Source organism: Pseudorca crassidens, chromosome 19, assembly GCF_039906515.1.
Source record: "Pseudorca crassidens isolate mPseCra1 chromosome 19, mPseCra1.hap1, whole genome shotgun sequence".
In the NCBI taxonomy this organism is placed as follows: domain Eukaryota; kingdom Metazoa; phylum Chordata; class Mammalia; order Artiodactyla; family Delphinidae; genus Pseudorca; species Pseudorca crassidens.
In genome coordinates, this window is record NC_090314.1 from 4,596,545 (window position 1) to 4,620,857 (window position 24,313).

Sequence of the window (24,313 nt, forward strand, 5' to 3'; positions counted from 1 at the left end):
CGTTTTCAGATATCCCCTGTTGGAGACAATTCTTTGACCACAAGTTTTCTCCAACTATAAATCCACTTTTTTGCCTTTATCTGTTGAAAGGTGGTGTTGGTCACCTTTCTTTAACTGATTTTTTCTCATTTTAAATTCTCAGCCAAGAAGATTTTTCTCAAGTTTTACTTTGTCATTTGTGGGTTGTTTTTAAAAATAATCTATAGAGTAGATAGGTTTTTTTTTTCCCAACTATATCCTCCTTCCCCATCTGCTGACCCCAAACAAGTATTTCTGTAAGCACGTTCACGAGACACCAATCCCATAAGGTTTCACACAAAAACTGGCCCCACTGCCGACCCTGCCTAGAAGGGGTTTGTGAAGCACACCAGCATCTTAAAGATCCCAGGCCTACAGAACCTTTGACGTGCCGATGTGTGTTGTTTCCCAAACTTACTTGAGCATGGAGTCCGTTTTCCTCAATACCTCTCAACCTTAGGACACGTGACGTGACTCTGCTGTGCTCCGTACCTGGTCGTTGTGTTTGGGTGCAGAAGCTGTCTTCATGTCACGTGAGGATGCAGGCTTCTGCTTTCCTGTGGGCGGAGGGCCTGCAGCAGGATCCATGGCGTGTTGACTCTTCAGAACCAGGATTTGCACTCTGCATCCTTGTTTCCTATTGACCTTGATCAATAAATCCGTCTGTCTGTGGGTGTGTTTATAGCTACTGATGCTGAAGGGACTGATGATGACAGGGGCCAGGCTGCCCGCACTGGGTGGCGTGTGCGGCCTGGAGCCCAGAAATGGTCACGAGTCCCAGGCCTCAAGAGCATCCTAGAACTTGAATCAGCATCAGATTCCAGCCTGAGGCCACATGGCCCAACGATCTGGGCTTCACTGCCTTTGTTCGTATCTTATTGCTGCTGTATGAAAGGTGTTTCTCAAGGTCTGTGATACGTGAAAATGCGGATGCCACGAGAGGACGGAAGGGAAGGTGACCAGCCCGGCCCTGGTCGGGGCCTCACGGCGCCTGGATCTGCGGAGGGTGCGTGGGCAGGACGCAGATGGGGGTCTCCGCGCGGGGCCCGCTGGCCCCCTTTCCAGAGCTTCACAAAGGCTTTGTGTACGGACTTGGGCAGCAGACTCAGCCTAGAAATATGCACTTCTTAACGTAACGGCGCTATCTGCCATTTTGTTTTGACTTGAAATCTCCAATTTGAAGCCATTTACGTTATTGAATAATGGTAGCAACCCCAGGAGCCTCGTCTTCCGGTCAGTTGAGGTCTGCTAAAGAGCCGTTAACCGCAGTTCAGACCTGTTACATCACACGAGGCACTGGCTAAAGGTCTGTTTCTGAGGATGTGGGGTGGGCAGCCACTCTGCGTCCTTTCTTGCTAGGGCCTGGCAGTCAGGACCCTGATGACAAGCCCCACCACCAGCGTGCCCGTCGCTGCCCCCAGAGCAGCCCCTCGGCGGATGGCCAGCTGTTTGGCCGACAGTCTGCCAGGGGGAGCTGGCAGGGGTTGGGCTGCTTCTGGAGTCCCGAAGAGGTCCAGATGGGCCTCGGGCCTTGAGTACATTGTCAGGGTCACGCCAGGGTAGCTGCCCGTAGCCACTGCAGAGGCAAACAGGGGCCAGCTTAGCATGGGGGTGGGGTGGGGGGTGGCTCGGAGGTGCACGATCAACGCCTGTCCCTCACAGCAGGAGACGCCCGCCTTTTCTCTACGGCACGACCAGAGAAGAGAACTACGTGGGATGTGCAGGAAAGGCTGTCGCTAAGGTGAGATGAGATCAGACGCGCGTGCCTGTCTGAGCCTGTGTGATGCCTAACCTTCACCAGTGACCTCAGGGCACGTATGAAACGCTTAGTCGAGCTGCCTTTGCACGTTCCCTCGTGACAAGTGAAACCCATAGAGTCTGCAGCTGGTTCCCCACCGCAAGACGACGCACAGGCACTGGGATAACCGGGGCTTTGGGCCGTGATAACCAGCGCCCGCCCCAGGGCAGCAGAGCGGCCGCCTGGTGGGTTCGGGGGGTCAGCGGGAAGGGCCCGCACGCTGCTGAGTCGAGCCAGGCTGACCTGCCCAACCCACGCCTGCAGGCCTCCCACCTGGGCTGGAGGTGAGTGCTGACAACATGCTCTAGGGTCTGACCTCATCCCCTGCCTTTGCATTTGCAGGATGACGGGGAAGAGACCTAAGCGCTCAACCCACTCCCTCATCTGAACGGAACCGAGGCTCACTGCCCCCCAGGCTGGGGAGGGACGGGGCCTGCTTCCCGGGGCCTCTTAGATAGCGGACGTTAGTGTCACCCTCCTGGCGTTAGGACGGAGGTCACTGTCACGCTGAGGGAGAAAGGCAGCTGGGGCTTGCGCGGTTCCCAGGCACCCGCACACGCGGGGCAGCGTTACCTGAAGATACGACCGCTCTCTCAGGCCCGGGTCTGAGGCTGGGGGCTGTGCTCTCAGCGGCCTGGGGCGGCAGCCCCACACGTTTCTGCACCTGAAGGAGACGGAGTTGTCCGGTCGGCCTGCGGTCCACCCCGGCCTCAGCTGTGCCCTGCAGGCCGAGCAGGACGTGGTCACACACAGGCACACGTCGGAGGCTCCAGACCACTGCAATAAATCGAATGTCACAACAGAGCCACTCACAGGGGTTTTCTGGTTTCCCGGTGCACGTAAAAGTGACGTTTGCACGATACTGGAGTCTGTTAAGCACACAATCCCATCATGTCTAAAAAAGCCTCGTCCCTGCCGCAGTTAAAAAGTGCCTCTTTGCTAAAAAATGCTAACCATCACCTGAGCCTTCAGCAGGTCATCAGCTTTTTGCAATAATGACATCAGAGATCAGTGATCACCCCTCCCCATAAAGGAGATAATAATGAGAAGGTCTGACATATGATGAGAATTAGCAAAACGTGAGACACATGAAGTGAGAAACGCTGCGGGGAAAATGGCGCCGATAGACGGGCTCAATGCGGGCTCGCTCCAGACCTTCAACTTGTAGAAACCACGGCATCTACAAAGCGCAGTGCAGCGAGGTCTGCCCGTGTTCACCCTTCTGGGGGACTTCACAGGGGTGGTGTTTCAGGGCTGTGTTAATCCGTTGTCTCAGACGTCAGGAGGCCTGGATCCACCCACGAAGGCAAACCCCCACTCTGCGGGGGTTCGGTCCGAGAGCACCCCCTCCACGCTCAGCCTGCAGCCTAAGCTGTGGCTTTCATGCCTCTGAGCTTTCAGTTCTTCCGAGAGGACGGTGACAGGGTGCTGCCATCGCCTCTTCCAAGGTCCCAGCACCCTCGGGGCTCACCCATGTTCAGACGAGTTTGAGCCGTTGGCTTTAGTCTGGCCTTTGGCAGTCGGGCTGCTGAGGTTTCCTTTGTGGGTCTGCGGGGGTACCCGGAAGGGGCGCCGCAGACACCGCACCGTCTCCATGACGGGAGACGTTGAGGCGCGCCGCTGGCGTTTTGGGGGGCGGCACTCACCTCCTCCGCAGCCCGCTTCCAGTCCATGCAGGCGGTGTAGGTGACGAAGGCCGCGGCGGCCAGGCAGACACAGGCCAGCATGCCCAGCCAGAGGCCTGCAGGACACGGGACAGTGGGAGCGGCTGATGACGCCCAGGGCGCCCCGCCTCCCCCCACTCCACGTACCCGTGATCCCCAGCCCGACCACGAAGGTCAGCACGATGCCCAGCGGGAGGCCGATGACGTAGTACGTGACGGCGTTCACGACGGCCCCGAAGGCCTGCCTGCCGGTCCCTCTCAGGACCCCACCGTAGAGACACTGCGGGGAGGCAGAGGGGGCCGGGGTTGGTGACGCTGAGGCTGACGGGGGTCTCAGCGGCGGGGGCTTCCGCAGGAATCTACGGGGCATGGCCTCGTTTAAGTCCATAGCACGGGACCAGGATGGGCCCTTGTCCCCCTTCCTTCCCAGCGGGGACCTGCGCGGGGTCACACAGAAGCCGCGGCATTTCGGACACAACTCCAGAGCCCCGGTCGACACCTAGACTGCCTCCCTGGAGAGGGAAGGTGAAGTTGGTGACGGACTACCCACCGGCTTGGGAAACTGAGCTCGCTTCATACGGACTGTGTGGAGGTCTCCTGTCGCTGCTGCACCAAGTTACCACAAACGGTGGCTTAAAACAAAACACGCGGATTGTTTTACGGCTCCTGAGAGCAGAAGGCCGAAATGGTCCCATTATGCTGAAGGTGGTGGGGCTGCTGGTTCCTTCTCGAGGCCCCGGGCAGAATCTGCTTCACTGCCTTTTCCAGCTTCTAGAGGCGCCTGCATTCCTGCCCGCGGGCCCCAGACAGCAAAGGCATCGCTCTGACCTCTGCTTCCCCCTCTCTGACTTCTAAGGACCTCTGAAAACACGGGGCCACCTGGATAATCCAGGACAGTCTCCCCACCTCAAGACCCTCGGCTTCATCACATCTGCAAAGACCCCTTTTGCCACGTGACGCCCACAGGTCCAGGGGATCACAATGTGGGTGTCTTTGTGGCATTATCCTGCCTTCCTGCCGGCAGGGGAAGGTTTCTTGTTCCGTACGGAAGAGGCAGCCTTTCGCGCTGCTGCGCCCGTGATGACGCGCTCGTGAGACCTGTCTACAGAAAGCACTACCTCTTCACTTGTCTCATCCTCCCAGCTCGATCCCAGACCTAACGAGCTAAAGAACTACAGGCTCTGCGCATGCTCCGTCAGCACTATTGATCAACAGATGTTCGGTTACTTTTGTTAAGCTGAGGGATGGGGAGTATTGTGTGGTTTGCTTTCCCACATGTGAGCGGAGGTAAATGCACTGGGCGTAGGAGATGTGTGCCTCTTCAACTTTAAAATATGGTACACATGTTTCTCGTTAATATATATCATGACCTAAAAGATGATCCTTTCTGGTTAAAAAAAGACTTCTGCCAAATTACGACTGATGTGCTCTGGACCAGTATTTCTCCATCTGGGGGGTGGTTCTGCCCTCCAGGGGACATGTGGCAATGTCTGGAGCTGGTTTTGGTTGTCACCACTCGGGGTGGGGGGGGTGCACTGGCATCTAGCGGGCTGAGGACAGGGTTGCTGCTAAACATCCTACGGTGCCCAGGACGGCCCCCCTACAACAAAGGATTATCCGTCCTAGAATGTCAGTAGTGCCAAGGCTGAGAAGCCCTTTAGAGCACTGCGAATTACAGAGACAGTTTCAGTGGGCCCGCTAGCCTGAGGCTGTGGGCCTGTCAGGGAGAAGCGGTGGACCGGTGGACAAGTGATTTTACAGAGCTCCAATGAGACGAAACAGCTGGGGCAGGGGATGCTTGGTAAGTTCTCCGTCCCAAGGGGACCAGAGGCTGAGCATGCGTGTAGCAGAGGCTGTAGCAGGCCCAAGCCCCCCACACACCCTGGACAGTGGAGCCTGTGCACATGCACAGAAGAGACACAGGAGGACCCAGAAGAAAGTAAAAGCTGGGGCAGACTCGAAAACAGCCTGAACTGTGCGTGGGCCCCGGCCCATACTCGGCTCCTTCAGCAGAGAACGGAAGCCCTACCAGCGGTCAGAGGTGCCTGAGCGTCCCCTCCAAACAGTAACTGGCTGAACACTGAGCTAGGCAGACATAGGGGTGACCCCTAGGAAGCTAAGCTTAAAAACAAGAAAAACAAAATCCAAAACTGAGCAGAGACTGCAGTTTGTGGAGGAGACAAGATCACAGGCAAGACTAAACAAAACAGCAGGCCTTGGGGAAAGGCTGCTCTCTGGGATGGACCTGTGGTACATCACCAAGCAGGCCTCAGTACATCTAGATCCCTGGAGGTCTAGTGGTTATGACTTGGCACTCGCAATATGTTTAGAAAGACTGGATTAATACAAAAGATGTTCTTTGACCACAACAGAATTAAATTAGAGATGTCTACCGGAAAGAATTTTGGAAATACCCCCAAATATTTGGAAATTAAACAACACACTTCTCAACCCACGGGTCAAAAAATAAATCACAAGAGAAATTTTAGAATATTTTGAATGAAAAAAATACACTATATCAAAATTTATGAGATGCAGTTAAAGCAATATTTAGAGGGAAGTGTACAGCTTTAAAATGCCCATATTAGAAAAGAAAGGTCTCAAATCAGTAGCCTAATATTCCGCCCTAGGAAACCAGTAAAGAAAAGCAAACTATGCCTGGATAAAGCAGAAGGATGAACATAATAAGAATTAAAGTGGAATTCATTGGAACAGTCAACAGAAAACAGCAGAGAAAAATCAATGAAACCAAAATTCTAGTTCTTTGATAGGATCCACAAAACTAACAACACTTACTAAGGATGTGATCTTGGTAACATAAGACCAAGAAAACAGGAACGTGAAGACACAAATTACCAAAATTAGGAATGAAAGGAGAGACATTACTACTTTCCCTAAAGAAAAGGACTGTAAGGGAATATTATGAGCAACTTCATGCCAAAGATTTAGACAATTTACTTGAAGTGAATAAATTCCTAGAAAGACACACATTATGAAAACAAACTCAACAAGAAACAGAAACTGAGGGACTTCGCTGGTGGCGCAGTGGTTAAGAATCCACCTGCCGATGCAGGGGACACGGGTTCAAGCCCTGGTCCGGGAAGATCCCATATGCTGCGGAGCAACTAAGCCCATGCGCCACAACTACTGAGCCTGCGCTCTAGAGCCCGCGAGCCACAACTACTGAGCCCACGTGCCACAACTACTGAAGCCCGCGCACCTAGAGCCCGTGCTCTGCAACAAGAGAAGCCACTGCAATGAGAAGCCTGCGCACCGCAACGAAGAGTAGCCCCCGCTCGCCACAACTAGAGAAAGCCTGCGCACAGCAACAAAGACCCAACGCAGCCAAAAATAAATTAATAAAATAAATAAATTTTTTTAAAAAAGAAATAGAAAGTGAATAGATCTATAACAAGTAAATAAATTAAATTAGTTAAAAATCTGACAAAAGCCAGACAAAAGCCCAGATGGCTTCACTGGTGAATTCTATCACATGTTTCAAGAAGAAATAATGCCAATCCTTCACAAACTCAAAATGTATAGGTATGAGGAGAGAACACTTTCAAAATCATTCCAGGAGGTCAATGATATGCTGATACCAAAGCCAGATCAAGATATCACAAAGGAAAAGATAAAAATCACAGACCAATATCTGTCATGAATGTACACGCAAAATCTTTAACAAAATACTAGGAAACCAAACTCAGTGATATATATTAGAAAAGACACACGCCATGATCAGGAGGGTTTTATCCCAAGAATGCAAGGTAAAACATCTGAAAATCAATTAATGTAATTACACCATAGTAATAAAGGACAGAACCATGTGATTATCTCAGTAGATACAGAAAAAGCATTCTACAAAATCCAGTGCGTATTCATGAGAAAATGTTTCAAACTAGGGGAAGGGCTCTTCCTCAGCCTCAGTAAGGGGCATGTACAAAAATTTTACAGATAACGTATTTAATGCTGAAAGGCTGAATACTTTCCCTTTAACATCGAGAACAAGGCACAGGTGTATGTTCTTGCCACTTCCACTCAACATCGTACTGGAGGTTTAGCCAGACGGAAAGGGAGAAGTAAAACTCCTTATTCACAGATGACATGATCCTATATGGAGAAAACCTTAAGGACTCCACACGCCAAAAACTACTAGAATGAGTTTAACAAGGTCCCAGGATAAAAGATCAATAAACAAAGATCAATTATCTTTCTATAAACTAGCAATGAACAACCTAAAAATGAAATTAAGAGTTCCATTCATAATACCATCAAAAAGAACAAAATATTTGGGGATAAATTTAACAAAAGTAGTGCAAGGTTTTGACCACTGAAGACTACAGCACATTGCTGAGGTAAATTAAAGAAAATCTAACGAGTCGGAGAGACATTCCATGTCCATTTTAACAATACTGTTAAGATGACAATTCTCCAAAGTTGCTCTGCAGAGTCAATACAATTCCTTTCAAAATCCCAGCAGGCTTTTTAGTAGAAATTAACACGCTGGTTCTAACGTACATATGGAAATGCAAAGGATCTAGAAGAACAAAAGCAATTAAAAAGACAGAACAAGGTTGGAAGATTTATACTAACTTATTTCAAAGCTCACTATAAAGCTACAGTAATTAAGACAGTGTAGTATTGGCACAGGATGGGCATATAAATTAGTGAAACAGAATTATGAATCTATAAATAAATCACTACATTTACAACCAATTGATTTTTGACCAAAGTGCCAAGATAATTCACTGGGGAGGGAATAGCCTTTCACACACCAAGAATGGTGTTGGGACTCTTGAATACCCACACACACAAAAATAAACGTAGACCCTTACCTCGTACCAAACACAAAAATGGGCTCAAAATGAATCATAAACGTAAGTGTAGGACCTAAAACTATAAAATGTCTAGAAGAATTCATAGGAGAAAATCTTTGTGACCTTGGGTTAGGCAAAGATTTCTTATATATGACAGCAAAAGCGTGAGCCATAAAAGAAAAGAAAATGAGAAACTGGACTACATTAAAAGTGCAAACTTTTGCAGCTCAAAAGATAAGAAAATGAGGGGGCTTCCCTGGTGGCGCAGTGGTTAAGAATCTGCCTGCCGGGCTTCCCTGGTGGCGCAGTGGTTGAGAGTCCGCCTGCCGATGCAGGGGACACGGGTTCGTGCCCCGGTCCGGGAGGACCCCACATGCCGCGGAGGGGCTGAGCCTGCGCGTCCGGAGCCTGTGCTCTGCAACGGGAGAGGCCACAACAGCGAGCGGCCCGCGTACAGAAAAGAAAAAAAAAAAAAGAATCCGCCTGCCAATGCAGAGGACACGGGTTCGAGCCCTGGTCCGGGAAGACCCCACATACCACGGAGCCACTAAGCCCGTGTGCCACAACTACTGAGCCCACGCGCCATAACTACTGAAGCCTGTGCACCTAGATCCCATGCTCCACAACAAGAGAAGCCACTGCAATGAGAAGCCGGCACACCACAACGAAGAGTAGCCCCCGCTCGCCGCAACTAGAGAAAGCCCGCACACAGCAACGAAGACCCAATGCAGCCAAAAATAAAAAGTTATTTTTTTAAAATAAATAAATAAATAAATAAATAAGAAAATTAAAGTCAAGCCACAGACTGGGCTTGCAAATCATATACCTGATAAAGGACTTATGTGTAGAACATATAAAGAATTATTGGGGGAGGGATGTGTGGGAGGGATGGACTGGGAGTTTGAGGTTGGTAGATGCAAACTATTATATATAGGATGGATAAACAACAAGGTCCTACTGTATAGCACAGGGACCTATGTTCAATATCCTGAGATAAACCATAATGGAAAAGAATACATTTTACAATGTATACATGTATAACCGAATCACTTTGCTGTACACCTGAAACTAACACAACATCGTAAATCGACTATACTCCACTAAAAATAGAAATTAAAAACAAACTAAACAAAAGCTCTTAAAACACAACAATGAGAAAACAAGCCAATCTTAAAATGGGCTCTGAACAGACACCTCACCAAAGAAGACACACTGACGGCAAATAAGCGTATGAAAAGACGCTCCACATTACGCGTCAGTCGCAAGTTACAAGTTAAAACAGCAATGAGACACCGCTACACACCCGTTAGAACGACTAGGATCAAAACACTTGACAACAAATTCCGGCGAGGATGCAGAGCAACAGGAATTCTCACCGATCGCTGATGGGAATGCAAAATGGTACAGCCACTTTGGAAGGCAGTAGGGCAATTTCTTACAAAGCTAAACATAATATTACCATGCTATCCAACCATCATGTAGGCAGGGATTTGCAGAAAGAGTTGAAAACTATGTCCACACAAAAACCTGCACAATAATGTTCACAGCTTTATTCATAATTCGCCAAACTTGGAAGCAACCCCAATGTCCTTTAATGTGGTCCGTCCAGACAGTGAAGCATCAGTGCTAAAAAGAAACAAGCTGTCAGGCCACGAAAAGACCCAGTGGAGGCCCCTTACGTGCACATGACTAAATGAAAGAAGCCAACCTGAAAAGGCTACGTGCTGTTTAACTCCAACTATAAGACACTGGAGAAGGCAAGACTACAGAGACAATAAAAAGATCAGAGATGGCCAGCGGGTGAGGGAGGGGGACAGCGGGAGAAGGGGAGGCATGAACAGGGGGAGCAGAGAGGATTTTTATGGCAGTGAAATTATGCATATGATTCCTTTTTTTTTTGGCCCTACCTGACCAGGGATTGAACCCGGGCCACGGCAACGAAAGTGCCGAATCCTAACCACTAGGCCACCAGGGACCTCCCATGATTCTTTTTTCTTAATTGAGGTATAGTTGATTTACAATGTTGTGTTAGTTTCTGCTGTACAGCAAAGTGACTCAGATATAGATATATATATTCTTTTCCACTATGGTTTATTACAGGATGTTGAATACAGTTCCCTGTGCTATACAGTAGGACCTGGTTGTTTATCTATTTTATATATAGTAGTTTGTATCTCGTATGATTCTATAATGGTGGGTCCATGTCATTATACCTTTGTCAAAATCCATAGACTGTACAAGGCCAGCAATGAACCCTATGGAGAACGATGGACTTAATTATAATGTATCAATATTCTTTCAATTAAACAAATGTCCTGCACTAATACCGGATGTAAATAAAAGGGGAAAGGAGGAGAGAGAGGGGTTTATGGGAACTCGCTGTATTTTCTCAATCTTTCTGTAAACCCAAAACCGGTCTTAACAATAAAATCTGTTTTTAAAGTTTTAAGACAAACAATATCAAGAATTGGCAAGGGAGGGGGAGGAACTGGAATCCCCATATATTGCTGGTGGGAATGTAAAATGGTACAGCTGCTTTGGAAAACAGATTAATGGTTTCTTAGAAAGTTAAAAATAAACTTATGCTTCAACCTAACAAGTCAAATCCTAGGACTCTACCAAGAGGAGCAAAAACATACGTGCACATGATGACTTGTACGTGAGTGTTCCCAGCAGCCTTAGTCACAACAGCCAACACTGAAAACAACCTAAACGTTCATCACCTGATGAATGGGTAGGCCAAGCATGTTACAGCCACACAAGGGACCACCATTCGGCCACAAAAAAGAAATGAAGTCCTGAAAAATGCTACAACATGGACAAACCGCAAAAGCATTTCACTAAGTGAACGAAACCAGACACGAAAGACTGTATGATTATACTATATGATTCCATGTCTATGAAATATTCAGAAAAGGCAAGTTCACACAGACAGAAAGCAAGTCAGTGGATTGCCTAGGGCTGGCCATGGGAGCAGGGAGTGACTTCAAAACAGGCCCCATGGGGCTTCCCTGGTGGCGCAGTGGTTGAGAGCCTGCCTGCTAATGCAGGGGACACGGGTTCGAGCCCTGGCCTGGGAGGATCCCACATGCCACGGAGCAACTAGGCCCGTGAGCCACAACTACTGAGCCTGCGCGTCTGGAGCCTGTGCTCCGCAACAAGAGAGGCCACGACAGTGAGAGGCCCGCGCATGTGATGAAGAGTGGCCCCCGCTTGCCACAACTAGAGAAAGCCCTCGCACAGAAACAAAGACCCAACACGGCAAAACTAAATTAATTAATTAAAAAAAAAACAGGCCCCAGGAATTTTGGGGGGGTGATGAAAATATTCTAAAACTGGATTGCAGTGCTGGCTGCACAAGTATAAATTTATTTCAAAGGATTGACTTATGTACTTAAAATGAATTTATAGTATGTAAATTAAAACTCAAGAAAGTTATAAAAAATATAAGATAAAGATTAGGTCCATGGAACACATAAATTAAGAATGGTAGAGATCGGGTCTTCTCTGGTGGCACAGTGGTTAGGAATCCGCCTGCCAGTACAGGGTACACGGGTTCAAGCCCTGGTCCGGGAAGATCCCACATGCCATGGAGCAACTAAGCCTGTGCGCCACAACTACTGAGCCTGCGCTCTAGAGCCTGCATGCCACAACTACTGAGCCTACACGCCACAACTACTGAAGCCCGTGCACCTAGAGCCCATGCTCCACAACAAGAGAAGCCACTGCCATGAGAAGCCCACGCACTTTAACAAAGAGTAGTCCCCGCTCGCCGCAACTAGAGAAAGCCCGCACGCAGCAACGAAGACCCAATGCAGCCAAAAATAAATAAATAAATTAAAAAAAAAAGAAATAGAATGATATAGATCTAGCCGGGGGGAAAGATGATAGATGCAGAAACACAAGCTCTAAGGTCCCTTGCAATTGCTAACTGCACGTCTGCCTCGGGTTCCCTGGTGGGCAAACTGAACGGAGAGGTGCTGCCTTCAGAACATTTAGAAGCCAGAGCACCCCCTGACCTTACATTGCAGCAGGAATCTCTCAGCCGTGGCCTCACCTTGGAGCTAGAGAAAAAGTAATAACAGTGTCCTTAACACCAGCCCATGACAAAAGCAATAACAGAACCCATCAGCTAGTTTCTCTTAACGTTCTGCGGGAAAAGCTATGGATTTGACCAGCCCAGAGCAAGCGGTCCTGCTGAGGTCAGAAACGTGCGCCAGGTATCTGCCCGGCTAAATTCAAAGGCCAGTCCTGGGACAAACAGGGAACTGGGCAGAGAGCACTGGGGCTTTTGGAGAAATCCTCCACGAATAGTTTCCCCCAAGGTTATTTATTTTCCGTAAGAGGTGATAATAATTCTCGTGCAGGTGTCCGCCCCAGTGTTCTGTGCTGCTAGCTAAGCACTCACTCCACGAAGAGATGTGGGTTTTACGCTCGGGATGCCTTCCTGAAGGATTCACGGGACCCGAGATGTGACGTAGAAGACCCAGAATTTCAAAATGCTGCTTATCAAATGAGACTTCAGTGCTTTCTTTCTTTCTGCCACGCTTTTAAAAGTTCACATAGTTCAAACCTGCACTACACGGGACCTGCCCTTTAGCGATCCCAGGAGCAGGAAGTCAGGCCCGCTGTACTCTGGGCCGACCCACTCCTCCGAAGTGTCCCTTTGCTCTGGCAACGGGCGCAACTGCTCCTGGCCCCCGCTCCGGGGAACGAGGAAGGAACGGATTCGTGAGTTTACACTGGGGCCAGTGTTCAGGACTCTGCTCATCTGCGTGCGTCTCTGGCGTGTTGGAATTGCACAGCAGAAGGGGATTCATTATTTTGAGTGACAGAACCAACACGAGTGGACACTTCGGACGCTTCTCCGGTCAGCCCTCTCTGCGAATCGGTGAGCTAACGCTCACAGCCCTGACCGGCCTCGGGGAGGGTGCGTGAATGTGGGGGGGCGGGTCAGAGCAGGACTCACACAGACTGCCTCAAACAGGTGGAAGACGACGTAAAGCGGCAGGACCTTGCTGACCAAGGCGACCACTTCCCTGCGGGAGAACGGGAGCGGTAAGACACGAGCGCATCCTTGGAGTGCCCTTCGCGTCCCTTCTATTCTGCCCCTGCCCCACGCCAACGTAACAGATGCTCCTGTCTCTGAGTTTCCCTGTGTCTGGGGGACACACGTCTTAACCCCCCGAGAAGCCCCCAAATTTCACCTTGCCCCCTGGTTGGTGCCCTGTCTACCGACAGGTGAGCGGTAGAGGGGGCGTCTCTGGGGACCAGGTGGGGAGCACCTGGCATCCCCAGAAGTGAGAGAACTGATTACCTACTCGTCATTGGTAAAGATGTGGCCCAGTTTACTCCTCAGGAGGCTCAACAGGGTGCCCACGACCAGCGAGGTGCCAACTGTAAGAGACCAAAGGCACGGCCCAGCTTCCACCCGTCCAGCCCCACCCCACGTTCACTTGGACTAAGACCCTCGTTTGTGGTCTGGCAAGGAGGGCACCACATGTGAAACGCCCTTCCTCCTGTGGTTCGCAAAGTGGGGTCCCTGCACCGGCTGCAGCAGCGTCGTTGGTAGCTGGTTAGAGGATGCATATTCTCAGACCATCACCTCCGACCTACGGGGTCAGAAACTCCGGCAGGTGGGGTTCTGTGTTTTCACACACGCACCCCTACCCCACCCCCAGGGCTGAAGCCTGAGAGCCACTGCTCTGCACGAGGAGCTGATCTGAGCCTGGCAGCTGCAGAAAGCAGAGGCAGGATGGACATAGATGGGGCCACTCTGAGGGCTGGGATGGGCAGGTCCCAAGCTCGTGGAAATGCTGGCAGGGCAGGGTCAAAGGGGGACCGGCTTTCCCAGAGTCGCACTAAGTGATGGAAACTGACAGCCCAGAACCCCAGCGGCAGGGAAGGAGCAGAAGGGGCACAGCAGGCTTGCTGCTGGTCAGAGGGGCTGCTCTAGGCCACGTGGCAGGTATGACAGGTTTGGAAGGTGAACTGTTGGCTCCCAAGCCCTCCCCCGCCTAGGTCCCGACCCCACCCACCTGTGCAGAGGGTGCCTGAGATGGCAGATCGCTTGGCTTGCACGGTGTCTGCGGCTCCCAGGGCCGTCCCCACTCGGAAACAGACTGCGATGCTGAGCCCCATGGGAATCTGGGATCAGAGAAAAGAAGGTGTGGTGGTTAGAGCCCCCCTCCTGCCCCGGGGGCCGAGAGGGAGGCACGATGTGTCCCGGGGGGCGGGGCCCGCGAGGCTGCTGGCGACAGGCCGAGACCTGGGAGGTGGGCTGCGCTACCCAGGGCCAAACCCACCGGGCCGGGCCGTCAGACATCACAGGCAACCGAAATCAACGCACTGCCGGAAACTCAGGAGTAAACGCATGTTAAAGAGGTGGATGTGGGGGCTTCCTTGGTGGTGCAGTGGTTGAGAGCCCGCCTGCCGATCCAGGGGACACGGGTTCGTGCCCCGGTCCGGGAAGATCCCACATGCCGCGGAGCGGCTGGGCCCGTGAGCCATGGCCGCGGAGCCTGCGCGTCCGGAGCCTGCGCATCCGGAGCCTGTGCTCCGCGACGGGAGAGGCCACAACAGTGAAAGGCCCGCGTACCGCAAAAATAAATAAATAAAAATTAAAAAAAAAAAAAAAAAGAGGTGGATGTGGTCTTAACTATGTTAGAAAAGCTCCCCGTGAGAAGAAAAGATTCAGCGGAAGCCATCCGTAACAAGAATCACCTTATAAATTAGTTTAGTGCGTGATGATTTTTGATTAAAGCTAGGGTCACAGACTGCATGGCCCAAGAGGCCGGCAAATGCTACACGAGTGACACGGGACAATCCACGTGTCCGGGGGAGAGGAAGGAGCTGTGGGGTCCATGGTGGACGCGAGGAAATGCCCTCACGAGGGCCACTGTTCCCCAGCGCCCACCAGCTGGGGTGTGCAGGAACGTGGGCTCACTGCTAAGTGGCATGTCCCATTCTTCAAAAAAATGCCAATATCTAGATTGTGATGTGAAATCTCCCTATTTTAAATGGTGCCAATTAATTCAAAACAATGGCAACATCGTGAATTCAGCAGAGCAGCCGTGGGCCACGTGTGCTGGCAGGGCCTGGGCCTGGTGGGTGCAGGAGGTCCAGAGGGTCCCTCGGGAGACAGAGACAGCCTTTGAGGGGACAGCCCCCCCTCCTCTGACACCCCCAGGCCGTCAGGGGGCCGGGCTGGGGGCAGGGCATGGCGAAGGCGTCCCCATCAAGCCTCACCATGTAGACGACAGTGGCCACCTCGTAGATGATGGCCTGCGCAGAGAGGTCGAGCACGCTGAGCCGGCCTGGGGGTGGCGGGGGACATGGTGAGTGCCCGGCCGGCCAGCCCACAGCCCTGGGCTGACAGCAAGCCCCTCGCTCGGGGGCCAAGGGGCCAGTGGTTTCCAAGGGCAGATGCAGCAAAGGACGCTCCCGCTTGGGCTCCAGCCCTCCAGGAGACCCCTGCCCAGGTGTTACAGGGTCAGGGTCTCTCCTCTGTGTACGAGGTGTGATGAAGAAGGGAAAAACTGGACCAGGGGCGGGAAAGCAGAGTTCAGTTCTCAGCCCTGCCGGGTGACTCCGGACCACCTAACTCTTGGGGTCCACGTTCTCATCTCTGATTGGGTCAGGGGTGGACTGGAAGGTCTCTAGGGGCCACCCCAGCCCTGGCTGTTTGGACCGAGTCCGCTGATGAGCACACAATGTGCCAGGCGACGCCCACAGCTGCTCACGCATCAGCGGGACCTCACTCCCTCGCTGACTGACCACGCCCGGGCGTCCACTCAGTGCCAGGCCTACGCCGGGCAGCGCCGGGAGCTCACGGCCCGGTGGGGAGACGGGCCGGGCTGGGAGACCGTCCATCCGGGAGAGGGGGTCCTGAGCTGGGGGGCGGCCCACGCGGCTCCCCGCACCCTGCTGTCCACGTACCCATGAGGAAGCTCCCGATCTCGTAGGCCCACCACTCAATGCAAGTCATGAGCATGCTGGGCACGGCCAGGCGGAAGAAGGGGCCCCAGCCCTGCAGGCACTGGCTGGACCAGCCTAGGAGCAGAGGCCCGCCAGCTGAGCCGCGGTCCACCCTGCGGCCCCGCCCCCTGCCCCGCCCCCTGCCTTCGGCCCGGGCACCTGGGCGTCTTGTGGGGGGCTAGTCAGCGGCCCCAGCGCTGGTGGGGGCTGGAGGGGGCTCGTGGGGGGAGGAGGATGCCTGGCCAGTGCCCCTGGCGCTGTCTCAGGGGCTAAGGGCTCAGAACCTGAGGGCTGGGAACGGGTTCGGTCCAGGCTCCACCACGTAACACCTCTGGCCTTTGGGGCCAATGACAAACCCTCTCTGCACCAGCTTCCTCCACGTAAATAACCGGGGCTAACGAGCTGTCGTGAAGCTTCAGCAAACAACGTGGGCACCGCCGCTGCCGACCACCCGTGCTGCTCCTCCATCCCGAGACCGGGGAGCCGGCAGAGAGCTCCCGGGGCCTGTCCGCAGCAGGGCCCTGCCCCCTGGCACACTGGATGGGGAAGCCCGGGCCTCGGGGCGGGGGTTGGGGGGGCCGGGGAGGGGGCCCTGAGGGACGTGCGGGCAGGCCCGGGCCAGGCCTCCTGCAACGGGCTGCAGCTGGGACCCCGCCTGCCACCTGCCCGCTCCGCCCCCAGGAAGGGCGGCCCTCGCACCTGCCCACGTGTCCAGGTGCAGCTTCTTCTTCACGACGCAGAGCAGCAGGAAGACGGCCTGCGTGAACTGGGAGACCGTGTTGGCACAGGCCGAGCCCCTGGCAGAGCAGGGACGGCAGGGCTGGGGCCACGGCTGAGTCCGGGCCTGGGCGGGGAGGGCCACGGGCCTGGCTCTGCCGGCACCCCATCCCGGGATGGGCCCCATCCGGGGGAGACCCACTCTGGGCCCCTTCGGGCAGGCCGGGCAGGGGTGGGCAGTGGCTCCTCACCCCGTCTCCTTGGCAGTGGGTCCCCAGAACCCCAGGGATCAGCAGCCCCCAGTTCCCCACGACCCCCAGATGCTGGGCCCCCAGCCCCGGTGCTCACCTGACCCCCAGGCCCAGCACGGAAACCAGGATGTAGTTGGCCAGCCCGTTGACGCAGTTGCCCACGACGCCGCTGAGGACCTGGGGCCACATGATGCCCTGAAGTAGGTGAGGGTGAGACTGAGGGGGGTGGGCGGAGGCTGGGGACACGCAGCTCCTCCAGGGCCCCCGTGTGGCGATCAGGATGGGGCAAAGCGCAGAGGGGACCCCGGGCACCCCGCCCACTGGAACAGGGTGGGGGCTGGAGGCAGCTCCGGCCAGGGACCCCTACCTGATTTTGTAGATATTTGGCCAGCAGGCTGTAAAGAAAATTTGCCTGTATAAAATAAACACACACGCGAAGTAAGCAACAACTACCAAAACACCACCACACGGACACTAACGGACACTTCTTAGATGAGGTGGGGCAACTGCCTCACCACGGTACCTCTGGGACCCCAGAGATGGGCTGTGTGCTGACCTGCGCTCCAGCCCCCGGCCTGGGACCAGCAGGGAGGTGGCCTGAGAGCCGCAGGGCTCCTGAGCCCAAACCCACAGGTCGGGACACCCTGGGCCTGGCTCGAGCCGCCAGAGACAAGGACCTGGAGGGGGCAGGCCTTGGACTGAGGGAGCGGGGGGGCACCCAGGGGTGTGGCAGCAGCAGCCTCAGCAGAGCAGGTGGGAGACCCCACGGGGGTGGTGGGCCTTTCCCCGTCTGCCGAGGACAGAGAGGGCCTGTGCGTCAGTGTGTGTGTCGGGGGCACTGCCCTGTCCTTTCCGCCCTCTGTCAAGGCCTGGGCCGGGGCCTGCACCCCCTGTGCACCCTCCCCTCAGCCCTCCGCCTCTCTTCAGCACCGCTCAGTCAGCAAGAGCAAGGAGCTGGGCTCAGACGCTGGCTCTGCCTCTTGTGAGCTGTGTGGCCTTGGGCAAGTCACTTAACCTCTCTGTGCCTCAGTTTCCTCACACACAATAACACGCGTGTGAATCCCTAATATTTATGTATACATTCGCATACAAAGTTAACACTGCAAAGTGCTTACAACCCAGTATTTGGCACACTTAAGTGCTCCAAGAATGAGGTAAGCATCATGTAAACGTTAAGAATCATTATGATTCTTCTTTTATTGGTAGTTAAACTCTGCAGCACCATTGTACAGGAGGGAGTTTGTTTATTTGACAAAAAAGTTGCTGCCACAGCGATAACGTGATGTTTCCCTCTGACACAGCCCCAGTGGCCCTGTTTGACAAGATACCTTCACTTGGTCTGAATAGCCAAAGGCTCAGAGGAGAAAAACCAGACTTTTCAGGTGGTTTCCATGATACAGAAGAAATGTGGAGCTGGCCAGGCCCCAAAGAGGTCATGGCACTGGCCTTCCAGACAGGAGGAGGGTGAGGCTGGGGCTCCCTGCCAGGCCTGGCATCCCCTGTGGGCACCCCGCACGCATTCACCCCGACCCGCCCCCTTCCCAGCCCCCTCCTTAAGAGCTCTATCCCCAGTGCTGGTGTGCAGAGGAGGATAGGGGGTGCCGGAGATGAGAAGATGGACTCCCCCGAAACAGCACTGCCACCTGGTACCGCGTGCACTGAACCACAGCAAATCAAACAGTGTAGCAATGGGTTGGGGGTGGACACACAGACCACTGGGCAGGTCTTGAATCTCAGAAACTGATCGGAGTGGATGGACTGCTTATTTAGTATTTAATAAATTAACAGAGAAAGGAGAGAATATTCAATGAGTCTTAGAAAAAGTTTGTTAGATTACGGTCTTAAATGTAACGAGAAAAACCATTGAAAGGGTTCAGAGAAAATATAGGCAAATGCTTCTACAATTTACAATGGGTTCATTGTTTTTAAGCCCAAAGACAGACGTCATAAAGGATGGGATTTATGGGACTGTTACTATGCATTAAAAACTCTAAGTCAAAAGTATCGGGGCTTCCCTGGTGGCGCAGTGGTTGAGAGTCCACCTGCCGATGCAGGGGACACGGGTTCGAGCCCTGGTCTGGGAAGATCCCACATGCCGGGGCGCAACTAGGCCCGTGAGCCACAACTACCGAGCCTGCGCGTCTGGAACCTGTGCTCCGCAATAAGAGAGGCCGCGATAGTGAGAGGCCCGCGCACCGCGATGAAGAGTGGCCCCCGCTTGCCACAACTAGAGAAAGCCCTCGCACAGAAACGAAGACCCAACACAGCCAAAAATTTAAAATAAATTAATTAATTAAAAGGAAAAAAAAAAAGCCATTGACAGAGCAACTCTAATTCCAATAACGCACCTTAAGGAAATCATTCCACATGTTCACAAAGATTTTTCTATAAGAATGTTTATCACAATCTAGTTTATAATAGTGACTATTGCAAACAACCTAAATACCTAACATGTAGGGATTGGTTAATAAATTATGGCACTAGGGGATACCACATCGCCTTTGAAATGGATACTGTGGAAGGCTATCAAGAGACTAATGACGTATTTATTTGAAAGGGAAAAAACAGGTTATAATACAACATACACACATTGGCCCCGTTTCACACTACACATGAGTCTGTATGTTTGAACACACATGCCCACGAAGAGAAATAATCCTGGAGAGAAGGATTAACCTGTGTTCTCTCTGAGTGGTAGGATTACAGATTTGAATTTTTTCTTCCCCAGGCTTTCCAGAATTTCTCCCATAAATGGTTTTCTAATCAGAAAAACATGTTGTGCTACATTTAAAAAATAATAATATTGTAATAACTTTTTCCTTTTTTTTTGACCTTGCTGCGCGGCATGTGGGATTGCAGTCCCCGACCAGGGATTGAACCTGTGCCCCCTGCAATGGAAGTGCGGGGTCTTAACCCCTGGACTGCCAGGGAAGTCCCCATGCTACTTTTTAAAAGTTCAATCTGCACCAACCAAAATGAGAACTTTTCTCTGGCCCCTTCGGCCGCCAGCATGAGGGCCGATGGCCTCCCCAGCTGATGGGGAGACAGGCAAAAAGCCAGAATCTCGGGGACTGTGGGCCCAACCTCCCCAAGTTCAGCAGAAGACTTACCGGGAGCGCTGGGATGTAAACATGCACGTACTCCTGGGCCAGCCTGCGGGAGAACCAGGGCTCTGAGCGGAGCAGCCTGCGCCCCCGGGTGTGAGGAGAGGCTTCAGCAGGCTTCACCCCTGAGACAAGACCCCCAAGTCAAGTGGAACCTCAGTGGTTGGGGGAGGCTGCCACCACGTGCTAGGAAGGCGCAGGAGGAGGGGCCCAAGGACCCAACCACGGGGTCTCAGGGCTGAGGAACTTGAATTCGGGGTGACGTGTGGTTTGTAAGGCAGAAAAAAGGTTCTATCACATCAAGAAATAACCAAATTCCATGCACATAATATTAAACAAGCAAGGTGTTCCCAAGAGGGGCCAAATCTAAAATTAATAACAAAGCACGTGATTCATCAGAAGTCGAGCTCAGTCCTGTTTCCACTGTTTGGAATTTGGGGTGGTGCACCCTTCACTTCTTCAAAAAGCATCTCTGAGGCTCCAACCACACGCTGGGACACAAACACAAACACCACGCAAATCCTGTCTTTTCCTCCTCAGTTAAAACTGGCCGTTGGTCTGCCCCCTGCTGGCCACGGCTGGAGCAGCAGGCTGCACGGGAGCAACTCCAAAGCAACCCCGCAACGTCCCAGAGGGGCCGCGCTCGCGACAGCTCGGGGCCCAGAGAAGCGCGGGGCCCGGGGGTGGGCTTCGCCAGGGGTCCCCCCGCCCGGGGTACCTGGACACGGCCGGGTCCTGCCTGCAGAGCAGCAGGATATGCTGGGTGTTGAGGAAGAGCGCCCAGCAGGGAAAGCAACAGAGCAGCAGAACCAGCGCGCCGCGCTGCAGGATGACTCCCACGTGCTTCCTGTTGGGGCTGCCGAAGCTCTGAAACACAGCGGGTCAGCGCCCATGCCCCGCGCACCTGCCCGCTGCCCCGGGGGCCCTGCCAGGGCTGGGGGTCAGGCGGGCACCGCAGGCTCCCGGCAGGGCGGGGTGGGGCAGCCCTCCATCGCACCCGGGGCGGCCACTGCGGGGGCTCGGCCTGCTCACAGAGGGACAGCAGCAGCTGTTTGCTGAGCCCCAGCCTCCGTCCGCCCGTCGTGCCTGGCTCGCCAACAGCTCCCGATGGGGGAGGCATCGGCCCCCGCCCCCCGGCGCGAGAGCACCTGCCAAGTCTCCCTGGGGGTGAGCGGCAGCCAGGCCCACCGTGAGCCCGGGACCCCCGGAGCTGAGCCCCGCTGGGCTGTGGGCCCCCGAGAGCTGGAGGCCCCGTCCGTGGGCCCTCGCACTCGAGGTCAGGGGACTGTCTTTCCCTCCAGGGCTCTCTCCCCCGGCTGCCCGGGCTCTTTTCAAGGGGAGGGTCTGGTCCCTGCAGCACGTGGCCCTTGGGGGTGGGTGTGCCAGGGACAGCTGCCCTGGCCCAGGGCCTGACGAGCTCCCAGATCCAGCGTACATTACAGGGCCTCAGGTGGGCCCCCAGCCCCACCGTTTCTGCAGCAGCTGAAGGACTGGCTCTGCCCCGCCAGGCTCTCGGAGGCCCACCTACCTGGGACATTAAGGTGTCACAGGCCGAGGACAAGCCAAATCCAATGGAAACTCCGCAGACATTGACGAACTGGAGGCACACACGGGAGAGCGCAGTCTGTCAGGCGGAGCCCGAGGGGGACCCTGCGCCTGGGGGGGTGCCCAGCAGCCCGTGACCCGTCCTGGCCGGGCCCTGCCCGCGCCGTGGGGTGTGCCTTGGGCGAGGCCCTAAGGTCCAGCTGTGCCCTTCGGCCGTCTCTTCTCCCCGGAGCCCGGGGGGAAGGTCCCTGCGGCCCTGGCCGTACTCACGGCCACCGAGAGGGTCACTGCCGCCAGCTCCACCTTGCCCAGGTGTCCGCAGAACACCGAGCTCACGACGTAGGTCATGAAGTTCAGCATCTGGAAGAGGAACTGGAGGACGGCGGCCACGGTCAAGGGCCCCTCAGTCCTACCGACCCCTCACAGCCCAGCCCCACCAGAGAGGCTCTCCAGGCCCTGCGAGGCGGAGCAAAGACCCGCAAAAGCCCCTCGAGGCCACAGGGCAAGTCACCCAGAGCGGGGGAGCGAGCATGCGGCCGAGGCTGCTGCAGCAGCCAGGCTGGGTGATGGGAGGCCCGGGTCCCACCCCATCCCCCGCTGCGCAACTGCGTTAACCCCTGAGCCCCGGTCTCCCCGCCAAGCAGCACCCAGCACGGGGGCTGGAGAGGGTACCGCTGGCGACGCTATCGTCACCAGCTCGTCAGGCCACGCACAGAGGAGCAGGGTTCAAGACACCAAAACCTTAGGAACGGCTCTGTCCAGGGGCTGGGATTAGAAAGAAGTGTTTTCTAACTTTTCGTGTTGACTGAAACTCTTAGAGCGAGCACATATTTCTTAGTCTCTACGGTCAGGAAAAAACGCATCTAAGCCATTTTCCCTTTGGAAATAAAACAGGCAGAGGCTGCCTTTCTCCTGCAGCAGGGGACCTCACTCGCCCTCTCGGCTTTCAGCCCAGCCTTCCCGTGGGTTCCCGAAGAAGGACACGCCTGCCCCTTCTGACGGGGGGGGGGGGGGGGGGGGGGCGGGGGGAGGAGGGGGGCTGCCCGCTGCTGAGGGGGTCAGGCCCTGCCAGGCTCTGGGCAGCAGCCCCTGGGGCCACCTGGACACGGTCATCATGGGCAGTTTCTGGGCAAGGTCGTGAGCAGCCCCCGCCCGGCCCTCGCGTCATGCCTGGGTGGCGGCCCTCCACCCACCGCCGCCTCCTTACCAGGGGTCCAGAAAGGACAACGAGCGTCCTCGCCTCGGCCCCGAAGCCGACAGGGACCAGCCTGCGGAGGGCAGGGCAGCGGCTCCCTCGGCCCGGGGGGACCATGTCCTGGGGGCCGTCCATTCCGAGCCCGGGCAGCAGCCACGCCACAGGCCAGAGCACCCACGCAGCCAGCCTCGCCCAGCCGGCCGGGGCACCACACAGTCTGGCTAATGAGTAAAGGCTGGGAGGAGGGGCCGTGCCACCCAAGGGACCGGCCCTGCCCCCCGGCCCACGTGCTGCCTGGTCCACTGGCCCCAGACAGGACAGAGCCCTGGGCCCCCAGAGTCACCAGGCTGACCCCTCCCAGGGGTTCAGCAGCAAAGGCCCAGGAGGAACAGGTGTGGGCAGGCCTGGGGGGCCCTGAGGACTCCCAGGCCCAGATGAAGAGAGGCAGACTCGCACTCCCGGGTGGCAGAGCCAGGTTCCGGTGGGCGGGTGAGGTGGAGGGGGCGCCCAGGGCCAGTTCTAACGAGGGGCCAACTGCTCTCTGCCCCCCCAGATGGAGGGCATTCAGTGGACCGGCCTGCAGGGCACACTCATCGTCCAGAGGGCAGGTCCTTGTCTCACGAATGGTGATGGAAACCCACGACTCCTTCCATTTCCCTCTGTGGAAGCTCTCTGTCCCCAGGCTACCCTCGGGATCGCTGCCCGGAGCCTTCTGGGAGCAAGGCAGAGCTGTGGGAATTCCCGACCCGTCCACCAGCGCGGGAACTGCTCCCTCTGGGTTGGGGGCTTCCCAGGCCTCCCAGGTGTTGACTTTCAAACAACCGCTTCCAGCCTTTTCCAGCGAACGCCCCACTCTTGTTGCAGTGACTGCAAGTTCAGCCAGTGCCACGTGCAGCGCCTACAGGCTCTGCCCCCAGTTCAGTTTTCCAGGATTTCAGCCCAGGGGCGCCGGCACGGAGTCTCCGAGCAGAGCAGCCAGCCAACCAGCCCTGCGCATCGTCCCGCAGCCGGGTGAGAACTGCGGGGTCGGCGAGCCCCTCTCCACGGCCCACCGCTGTCAGGGGCAGCCGTGCAGACCCCCCACTGGACACGATCAGCAGTTCAGCTCTCGGCGACAGGGCCACGGACCCTGGGACCTCGGGAACCTCTCCCTTCTCAGGTGAGAACTTGTCCCCAAGCCCCTGGCCCAGGGCACAGTGGCCTCCCATCTCCTCCCTCCTGCCAACG

At 54.8% G+C, this 24,313-nt stretch overlaps 2 protein-coding genes across 2 annotated transcripts in view; one reads left to right on the forward strand and one right to left on the reverse strand.

Moving 5' to 3' along the window:
- LOC137212250 (multidrug and toxin extrusion protein 2-like) overlaps window positions 1-24,313 on the forward strand; it is a 352,581-nt gene that overhangs the window by 97,703 nt on the left and 230,565 nt on the right. The window lies entirely within an intron of this gene.
- SLC47A2 (solute carrier family 47 member 2) lies at window positions 29-23,224 on the reverse strand. Its single transcript, XM_067715430.1, has 17 exons — window positions 23,099-23,224; window positions 22,162-22,263; window positions 21,875-21,943; window positions 21,065-21,213; window positions 20,353-20,395; window positions 17,610-17,654; window positions 17,340-17,437; window positions 16,974-17,071; window positions 16,236-16,349; window positions 15,546-15,613; window positions 14,336-14,444; window positions 13,619-13,694; window positions 13,267-13,336; window positions 3,628-3,760; window positions 3,463-3,557; window positions 2,390-2,480; window positions 29-1,594 (listed from the first exon to the last, which is right to left on the reverse strand). The coding sequence occupies exons 1-17, from the start codon at window positions 23,219-23,221 to the stop codon at window positions 1,374-1,376; spliced, it is 1,704 nt and encodes a 567-aa protein (XP_067571531.1). The 5' UTR covers window positions 23,222-23,224; the 3' UTR covers window positions 29-1,373.

Bases quoted from the DNA above. Each gene is read 5' to 3' on its own strand.
- SLC47A2 (XM_067715430.1), bottom strand. From the start codon at position 23,221: ATGGACGGCCCCCAGGACATGGTCCCCCCGGGCCGAGGGAGCCGCTGC. The intron at 20,396-21,064 runs GTACCCCGGGCG...GTTCTCCCGCAG, and splicing joins CAGGACCCGGCCGTGTCCAG to GCTGGCCCAGGAGTACGTGC. The intron at 1,595-2,389 runs GTAACGCTGCCC...TTGCCTCTGCAG, and splicing joins GAGAGCGGTCGTATCTTCAG to TGGCTACGGGCAGCTACCCT.